The sequence below is a fragment of the Polyodon spathula genome, chromosome 4, assembly GCF_017654505.1.
Source record: "Polyodon spathula isolate WHYD16114869_AA chromosome 4, ASM1765450v1, whole genome shotgun sequence".
In the NCBI taxonomy this organism is placed as follows: Eukaryota; Metazoa; Chordata; class Actinopteri; order Acipenseriformes; family Polyodontidae; genus Polyodon; species Polyodon spathula.
Window position 1 is genome coordinate 541,281 of NC_054537.1, and position 10,213 is coordinate 551,493.

General features: G+C 44.4%; 1 protein-coding gene across 3 annotated transcripts in view; it reads left to right on the top strand.

Annotated features, from left to right (window-relative positions):
- Positions 1–10,213, top strand: part of LOC121314027 (CTD small phosphatase-like protein) — a 67,731-nt gene that overhangs the window by 52,588 nt on the left and 4,930 nt on the right. For all 3 annotated transcript variants that reach the window (XM_041246796.1, XM_041246798.1, XM_041246797.1), the window contains 3 exons: positions 3,890–3,991; positions 8,343–8,399; positions 10,084–10,176. In XM_041246796.1, the coding sequence (XP_041102730.1) occupies positions 3,890–3,991; positions 8,343–8,399; positions 10,084–10,176 (252 nt within the window). The remainder of the gene's footprint in view (positions 1–3,889; positions 3,992–8,342; positions 8,400–10,083; positions 10,177–10,213) is intronic.

A 10,213-nucleotide genomic window follows, 5' to 3' on the forward strand; every position in this document is an offset into this window, starting at 1 on the left:
AAGAGAGAGAGAGAGAGAGTAAGGCTGTATTACACGCCTGTGTGTGCTGTCTCATTTTTCAGAGGTTTTAAAGAGAGAGAGAGAGAGGCTGTATTACAAGCCTGTGTGTGCTGTCTCATTTTTCAGAGGTTTTAAAGAGAGAGAGAGAGAGAGAGTGAGGCTGTATTACAAGCCTGTGGGTGCTGTCTCATTTTTCAGAGGTTTTAAAGAGAGAGAGAGAGAGAGAGAGAGTAAGGCTTTATTACACGCCTGTGTGTGCTGTCTCATTTTTCAGAGGTTTTAAAGAGAGAGAGAGAGAGAGTAAGGCTGTATTACACGCCTGTGTGTGCTGTCTCATTTTTCAGAGGTTTTAAAGAGAGAGAGAGAGTAAGGCTGTATTACACGCCTGTGTGTGCAGTCTCATTTTTCAGAGGTTTTAAAGAGAGAGAGAGAGGCTGTATTACATGCCTGTGTGTGCTGTCTCATTTTTCAGAGGTTTTAAAGAGAGAGAGTAAGGCTGTATTACAAGCCTGTGTGTGCAGTCTCATTTTTCAGAGGTTTTAAAGAGAGAGAGAGAGAGAGAGAGAGAGAGTAAGGCTGTATTACACGCCTGTGTGTGCTGTCTCATTTTTCAGAGGTTTTAAAGAGAGAGAGTAAGGCTGTATTACACGCCTGTGTGTGCTGTCTCATTTTTCAGAGGTTTTAAAGAGAGAGAGAGAGAGGCTGTATTACACGCCTGTGTGTGCTGTCTCATTTTTCAGAGGTTTTAAAGAGAGAGAGAGGCTGTATTACAAGTCTGTGTGTGCTGTCTCATTTATCTAAGTTCAGAATACTGTACATGTAATGCACTGGTGGGCAAAGTGGGCCCTTCCAGTCCAGATCTGTGTTCTGACAACACTTAAACTTCCAATTCAGGGGTACTGAGATGATACTCAATAACTTGAATTGCCCTTCCAGGACTGGAACTGCCCTGCTGTGCCCTGAAGTAAGAACTAAAAGGTGGTGTTTTGTTTTTTTTTTTCAAATTAACAATATTTTTTTGTAGCGTTACCAATCTCCTGATCGTGTACCTTACTTTCTCTCTCTCTCTCTCTCTCTCTCTCTCTCTCTGTTTCTTTCTGAAACTCGACAAGGGTGTTGAGGGGAGCTCACATCAGGTGTCATCGCTCATTCAAACATGTAATGTCATGCCCCCTACATTTTAATGTTTTTTATTCCAGCCGGGCTACAATAAGCAAAACCTAGAAGTTAATAAAAAAGCCGTGCCGTCCTGCACTTACCTTCTCTAGTAAACAGGCCCTCCGACGAGGTCCTGAGGGGGTGGCTGGGCAAAGTGCTTCCCCATGTTTCCTTAACTATACAGCTCAGCCATGTCTGTTTGTATTGCTACTGTAGCACTCATTTAGAATACATATGTTGAGCCAGAAGTTGTGTACAATGTAATGCTTGTTGCATGTTCCACTGCATCAAGCATCAGTGCTTGTTGGGAAGAACCTGTTCAGTTTAAGTTTGAGATTCACTAAAACCTGCTTTCCTTCTGCTGGATATCAGTGCAATGCCATACCTGAGCACTGCGTCTGAAAAGCTGGGTAATTTAGTAGATGAGTCTGTTGTGCAGCTTGCTGCTTGAAAGCCTACAGGGTGCTATGAAAGATTCTATTAACTAAAAGAAAGGGGTGGGGTAGATAATTAAACATGCATTCTGCCTCAGGACTTGCCCTTTGATCAGTGCACTACCGAGGCCTCTGGACTAATGCCAACAAAATAAAAGGAAATACTGCAATAAAAGAAAGAACGCACACACGCGCTCACACACACATACACACAGAAAATGGAGACCAGTCTGTAAAAACATTAAGGAAATATGTACGCAGCCATGCCAGTGTAATAAGCTGCAAACAGTACAATATTGCGCATTGATAACCAGGTTATTAAACCCTTCAACAGACACCACATTACAGAAAGAGCAGCACTGTATCATCGACCTCCCTTCACTGTCGGGGTTAAACGCGAAGAGAAGCGTGGAATTAAAGAGCAACCTCCCTTCGCTGCCGGGGTTAAACGCGAAGAGAAGCGTGGAATTAAAGAGCATCGTCCACCTCCCTTCGCTGCCGGGGTTAAACGCGAAGAGAAGCGTGGAATTAAAGAGCATCGTCCACCTCCCTTCGCTGCCGGGGTTAAACGCGAAGAGAAGCGTGGAATTAAAGAGCATCGTCCACCTCCCTTCGCTGCCGGGGTTAAACGCGAAGAGAAGCGTGGAATTAAAGAGCATCGTCCACCTCCCTTCGCTGCCGGGGTTAAACGCGAAGAGAAGCGTGGAATTAAAGAGCATCGTCCACCTCCCTTCGCTGCCGGGGTTAAACGCGAAGAGAAGCGTGGAATTAAAGAGCATCGTCCACCTCCCTTCGCTGCCGGGGTTAAACGCGAAGAGAAGCGTGGAATTAAAGAGCATCGTCCACCTCCCTTCGCTGTCGGGGTTAAACGCGAAGAGAAGCGTGGAATTAAAGAGCAACCTCCCTTCGCTGCCGGGGTTAAACGCGAAGAGAAGCGTGGAATTAAAGAGCATCGTCTACCTCCCTTCGCTGCCGGGGTTAAACGCGAAGAGAAGCGTGGAATTAAAGAGCATCGTCCACCTCCCTTCGCTGCCGGGGTTAAACGCGAAGAGAAGCGTGGAATTAAAGAGCATCGCACCTCCCTTCGCTGCCGGGGTTAAACGCGAAGAGAAGCGTGGAATTAAAGAGCATCGTCACCTCCCTTCGCTGCCGGGGTTAAACGCGAAGAGAAGCGTGGAATTAAAGAGCATCGTCCACCTCCCTTCGCTGCCGGGGTTAAACGCGAAGAGAAGCGTGGAATTAAAGAGCATCGTCCACCTCCCTTCGCTGCCGGGGTTAAACGCGAAGAGAAGCGTGGAATTAAAGAGCATCGTCCACCTCCCTTCGCTGCCGGGGTTAAACGCGAAGAGAAGCGTGGAATTAAAGAGCATCGTCCACCTCCCTTCGCTGCCGGGGTTAAACGCGAAGAGAAGCGTGGAATTAAAGAGCATCGTCCACCTCCCTTCGCTGCCGGGGTTAAACGCGAAGAGAAGCGTGGAATTAAAGAGCATCGTCCACCTCCCTTCGCTGCCGGGGTTAAACGCGAAGAGAAGCGTGGAATTAAAGAGCATCGTCCACCTCCCTTCGCTGCCGGGGTTAAACGCGAAGAGAAGCGTGGAATTAAAGAGCATCGTCCACCTCCCTTCGCTGCCTAAACCGAAGAGAAGCGTGGAATTAAAGAGCATCGTCCACCTCCCTTCGCTGCCGGGGTTAAACGCGAAGAGAAGCGTGGAATTAAAGAGCATCGTCCACCTCCCTTCGCTGCCGGGGTTAAACGCGAAGAGAAGCGTGGAAATCACTACATTGTAACGCAATGATGAGACCAGACCATGTGTCAAATCTGAACGTTTGTTAGTTCCAAATACCAAGCATTACAGTCTGCATTTAACATTATTGTTTAGGTAGCAGGGATTGGGCCATTGATCAAGTTATCTTCCCCTGGGAGAGAGCCTCAGACACTACATCGATGCTCGGGGGGGGGGGGGGTATCGGGAGCTTCTCCCCCAAGGAAAGGTCATTTGTCTTATATCTGTTAACACTAGTAGCACGTATTCTATCTAAACAATAACGTTCAATGCAGATGTAATGTGAGTATTTGGAACTAGTGCCCGCCCTCATTGCGTAACAGTGTTGTGAATTCCATGTTTGCCTTCACTTTTAGACATCGCATGCATCAGTATGCATTTTCAGTACTGAAGTGATATGACTCTTCACCGCTCCACTGTGTGCTTTGTATACTGGGGAGCAGCGTGGACAGGTAGAACCTGAGAGCTCCAGCACAGTTTCTCACATGTCTTCAACTTTACATTGACTTCCAGCCTCCAGAGAAATTCCTCCTCCCTGAGATCAACACATCAGATTATGGCAGGAAGTGTGTGGTGATCGACTTGGATGAAACTTTGGTGCACAGTTCTTTTAAGGTAACATTTAATGTCTCCTTCATGGAAATGTGCTTTTGTTTTATTTTTGTCAAAAACGCAAGCAGATCAGATAATGTCAGTAATTCATATCTTGGCTGTAACAGTATTAACTTAACATGATGTCCAAGTTTGTTTAATAAACCACCTTATAAAAGTGTCCCACAGTAAAAGCACAGCAAAGTGTAATAAAGCACAGTGACAGTATGGTAAAGAATAGCAAGGTTCTGGCTCCCAAGTGGTGCATCCGGTGAAGGCTCTCCGTGTGGAGTGCAGGATGCGCCCTGTAGCTTGGACGATTCAAGTCCAGGCTATTCCACTGCCGACCGTGGACGGGAGCTCCCAAGGGGTGGCGCACAATTGTCAGAGTGCTGCCCTGGGGGTGGGTGGATTAGGTAGGCCAGGGTGTCCTCTGCTCACCGCGCACCAGCAACCCCTGTAGTCTGGCCGGGCACCTGCAGGCTTGCCCTGATGAATGGGGCTGAGTTTTAACAGTTAAAGTGAAAGTCACAACTTGCAAAACAACACCGAGATAGACTTTGTCTTTTTTTTTCAAAACTTTTTATTTACTGCAGTGTAGTGAGTTTCTATAATGCTTAAAGATAGTGGCTGGGAATCACGTACGAGAGAATAAAGTCTCGCGGCACATAAAATATCCATCACTACTTTTTATTTATTTATTTATTTTGACCAGAACTGCTCAGAATGCTGCTCATAGTGCTTTCGTCACTGACACCCACTTCCTTTAGAGATTGTTGTAGCTTTTCAGACATTCTAAATTTGGTGGAAAATACAGAAGCTTGGTGTCTTAAAATATCTCTGCAGGATTTTCCCACGCTGAAAATTGCAGATATAAGAAAATAAGACATTACAAATGAGGGTAGGCCATTAGGCCCATCGCGCTCGTTTGGTTGTTAGTAGCTTATTTATCCCAGAATTTCATCAAGCAGCTTCTTGAAGGATCCCAGGGTGTCGGCTTCAACAACATTACTGGGGAGTTGATTCCAGACCCTCACGATTCTCTCTGTAAAAAAGTGCCTCCTATTTTCTGTTGTGAATGCCCCTTTGTCTAATCTCCATTTGTGACCCATGGTCCTTGTTTCTTTTTTCATGTTGAAAAAGTCCCTTGGGCCGACATTGTCAATACCTTTTAGAATTTTGAATGCTTGAATCAGATCGCCGCGTAGTCATAATATAATTAGATATAGTTATATAATTCTTTTAGCCTGTCTGCATATGACATGCCTTTTAAACCTGGAGTAATTCTGGTCGGTCTTCTTTGCACTCTTCCTAGAGCAGCAATATTCTTTTTGTAGCAAGGTGACCAGAACTGAACACAATATTCAAGATGAGGTCTTACTAATGCATTGTAAAGTTTTAACATTACTTGCCCTGATTTAAATTCAACACTTTTCACAATATATCAGAGCATCTTGTTGGTCTTTTTCATAGCTTCCCCACGGCGGGAGCAACTTGGAAAATGTGCTATTCCCTGCGCTGAAATTCTTACAACAGTCAGGAAAATCACGGCTCTGACAAGCCCATCTAAGATGAAGTCACCCTTTGGAAATCTACCCCTATGTGTCTTTCTCTCACACTGTACAGTCACTGATTCCCATTGTATTTAACAGATGGATTGATGTCTTTGATTATGAAGACCTCTGTATGTGAGTGCACTGGCTTTGTGCCTATGGGTATTTCACATGTAACTTCCAGCTGACTTGCCCAAGGTCACGCTGAATGTGGATAGGATATTCATGTTTATTTATCTGTTACACACCAGACCAGACTAATCATTCCGAAGCGTGACTGAGAACATTCTTAAGCAAGGCATCCAAGTGAAGCTGGATCTTTGCATTGTGCCGACTGTGACATGGCTTTGCTCATGGAACTTGCTGCCTGTGTTCCATCCACAGTAAACTTTGTGTACTGTACTGTAGGAGCAGTGATATAGAAAGTGGTTAGCTCTAAACATGGGCTGAGCTCCAGCAGCTCAATTCAAAATCTAGACTGTTTGTGAAGCTCATTGGCACCCCCTCCTGGCATGCCATACTTATTTCTACTTGAAGTGTTCCTGAACAGGCTGTAGCTTTTAAAACATAACGCATTACTTTCCATAGCTTTCTGCTTTGTTGTATGTATTCCTGGAATGTATTTTTCAACATAATCCCGATTGTTTTGATATTTTATGTTAACATATGCTTGGTCATAAATCCATTTTTCAAAATGCTGAACTTTAGGTGAGGAGGCAGGATCAATGAAATGTTTCTGAACTTTGGGAGAGGAGTCGGGATCAATGAAATGTTTCTGAACTTTGAGCACAATGATCCTAATAATGATCTGCAGTCAGACTCTGGTTTAGTGTCAGTCTTGGTTTGAGCACAGTGATCCTAATAATGATCTGCAGTCAGACTCTGGTTTAGTGTCAGTCTTGGTTTGAGCACAGTGATCCTAATAATGATCTGCAGTCAGACTCTGGTTTAGTGTCAGTCTTGGTTTGAGCACAGTGATCCTAATAATGATCTGCAGTCAGACTCTGGTTTAGTGTCAGTCTTGGTTTGAGCACAATTATCCTAATAATGATCTGCAGTCAGACTCTGGTTTAGTGTCAGTCTTGGTTTGAGCACAGTGATCCTAATAATGATCTGCAGTCAGACTCTGGTTTAGTGTCAGTCTTGGTTTGAGCACAGTGATCCTAATAATGATCTGCAGTCAGACTCTGGTTTAGTGTCAGTCTTGGTTTGAGCACAGTGATCCTAATAATGATCTGCAGTCAGACTCTGGTTTAGTGTCAGTCTTGGTTTGAGCACAGTGATCCTAATAATGATCTGCAGTCAGACTCTGGTTTAGTGTCAGTCTTGGTTTGAGCACAGTGATCCTAATAATGATCTGCAGTCAGGCTCTGGTTTAGTGTCAGTCTTGGTTTGAGCACAGTGATCCTAATAATGATCTGCAGTCAGACTCTGGTTTAGTGTCAGTCTTGGTTTGAGCACAGTGATCCTAATAATGATCTGCAGTCAGACTCTGGTTTAGTGTCAGTCTTGGTTTGAGCACAGTGATCCTAATAATGATCTGCAGTCAGACTCTGGTTTAGTGTCAGTCTTGGTTTGAGCACAATTATCCTAATAATGATCTGCAGTCAGGCTCTGGTTTAGTGTCAGTCTTGGTTTGAGCACAGTGATCCTAATAATGATCTGCAGTCAGGCTCTGGTTTAGTGTCAGTCTTGGTTTGAGCACAGTGATCCTAATAATGATCTGCAGTCAGACTCTGGTTTAGTGTCAGTCTTGGTTTGAGCACAGTGATCCTAATAATGATCTGCAGTCAGACTTCTGAGTCATGAGTGTTCAGAAGGGTGCAAGCCATTTACTTTTGATGGACAAGTTGACAGTTACTGATTTTGACTCTAATTTAAAGTGATTGTAGTAGCTAACTTTTTTAAAAAATTGTATTTGTTTGCTACATCCACTTTTTTAAAAGCCTGTCTGCATCCTCTTATCATTTCAAACTCTTACGCCAGCCTTAGAAAGTAGTCAAAACAAATTGAAATTGAAATTTGATGTGCTGTAGCCTTGTCTGTATTTACATTATCTGTCAGTCATTCCTGGCACCTCTTCTTTTTTTTTGTTTTAAATTTAGGTCCGGTTTTCTCCCCAGTTTAGTGTGCTCAGTTATTATCTGTATCCTTGGCACACTGATCACAACCCCACTGCCGACTCTGGGAACGGAGGCTGGAGCACGCGTTCTCTGAAACATCCTCCTGCTAATCTGTCATTTTTCGCACTGTGGATCCACAGCGAGGCGACCTATAGCGCTGGAGGACAACACAGATCTGGGGGCTCCACTGCAGAACCACAGGCGCCCTATCGGTCACAGGGGTTGCTGGTGTGTGGTGAGCCATGGATTGCCCTGCCGACCTAAGCCCTCCATACCCAGGCAGCGCTCGGCCAATTGTGCGCCGCCCCCTGGGAACTCCTGGTCACATAACCTGGACTCGAACCTACGATCCCCAGGCTACAGGGCACATCCTGCACTCCACATGGAGCGCCTTTACTGGATGCGCCACTCGGGAGCCCCTGGCACCTCCTTTTGAAAGCGGTGTGCTGTATCTCAGAGTCATGTCAGATATTGGGTACACTGAGGGCTGAAGGGGACGATAATGTGTGTTACTGGAGGTACTGTATTTAACACTGGTGCATTGCTCACTTCTCAGTGCTAAATAAAAACATGCAGGGCCGACACTTACTGTGTGATTTAAATATATACATGCAGAATAACGCTGCATTGGGGTTTCCTGCCTGACGTTCTTTGAGAGCAGTTCTTTCTGTCTCATGAACTGTTTTTCTTTCTTGACAGCCTATTAGCAATGCTGATTTCATCGTTCCTGTAGAGATTGATGGCACGGTCCACCAGGTGAGAGCTCTCTTTAAACCATGTATACAGCACTGCAAGCCATTTAGCAAACGCTTTCAGAATGGAACATTGCGCAGGTTTCAAATCATTGGGTTATTAATAGTAATAATAATCATAATAATATTGATGATGATGATGATAATAATAATGACACTATGGTGTATCATACATTCGGGGACACTTGGCATTCGTCCCATTTCAGTGCCTGAATTGCACTGCATTACAGTTCTGTTGCCAAAAGTTAAATCCATAGAAAATAGCAGTGCTTTTCTGCTTAGCATTGTCTTCAGGGCTGATGAAGGCAGTGCTAAGCCAACACAGTGTTTTTTTAACCAATAAAGTAATTTTTGATATGCGAGTTGCAAGGTTTCCTTTACTTTTTATTTTGATATTGTTTCTAACCCTACGCGCCACAGTTGACGTTTGTGATGTCGCGCCAGTTCTGATCTGTTTTGAGTATTCTAAAAATAACAAATAAATTTAAAAAATAAAAACACCACTTACAGCACAGCCTCCTCCCAGGGAGTAAACAGAAGCTCTGTTTTATGTACAAATCTATATTAATAAACTAAAATGAATGTCTGAAGGCTAATGTTAGGCCAGTTCAATCCCTATCAGAGTCAGCAAAAGAAAAGAAAGAGGGTGAATGAGAGCAAGAAAGAACAACACCTCAAACACATCGAAGGGGTTCAGTCAGGTTTCCCACAATCCCAAGCAGAGGACGGTTGTCCTTTCCAGCGACTGATACAGAGGTTGTCTGTGGGTGGAGTCTTGAGACACTGTGCACACTGGCTAGGATACAAACAAGGTGGTGCCCTGCTGCAGACCTGTGCTGCTTGTCAGGGGCACTGTCCCTTCTTAACCCTACTGAGGACAGCATGAAGACTCTTCAGGGCCCCTGCAGTGCTTGTGGCTTGTTTAGGTTACGCTGACGCTGGAGAAGCTGTGACCTGGTTCAAGTAATCCAGGATAGGCTGTGTGCTTCCAGATTGGCCTGTTCTCCATTACTTGCACTAGGGGTCGGCTGTGACACTCAGCAGAGAGACAAGAAGACTGTGCACAACGCCGGAGGAAGATTCATTAGTTTATTTATTCACTTGCAAATGTCTTCGTGGATATTTTTTTCAGGAACAGTTGCTTGAAATCTGGTTCCAGGAGACAGGGAGACCTAGCTTGATGCAACTGCTGTGTCAAACCCCAAGTCTCCCCTGCAATGCTGTGCAGTGGCCTGAAACCTAGTCTCCAGAAACCAAGTTCCAAGCCACAAATGGGTTCATGTTTCCTAAGTTTAAGACTGTTGGAATGTAATAGAGGGTGTTTTGATAAGTGTTCTCTTTTTTTTTTTTTATTTTTTTTTTTTATTTGAAGTCCGTGGTTCCAGTACTTGATACATTTTTTTTTAACCGAGACAAATGATCTGTAATAATAATGTAACCAGCTCCCGGTCTGACCTTGCGTGGGTTTTTATACCTTCACACTGAAACTTCAGTTCTGTGTACTGTTTAATCCCCAATTCTGACAAGACTTTGAGAGCTGAAGATGACATGTACTTGCAACAAGGGCTTCATTTACTATGACCGTCCAGTTACACAAGCTGGTGACAGAGTTGACCTGCAAAAGCAAGTCACAATCTCACGTCCCTCAGCCCTTGCACGTGTGTTAACAGGATTGATCTTTGTTGCAGGTTTACGTATTGAAACGGCCGCATGTTGACACATTTCTGCAGAAGATGGGGGAACTCTTTGAATGTGTTCTCTTCACAGCTAGCCTAGCCAAGGTGAGTCACTTCATCATTAGAATATATAATATATATA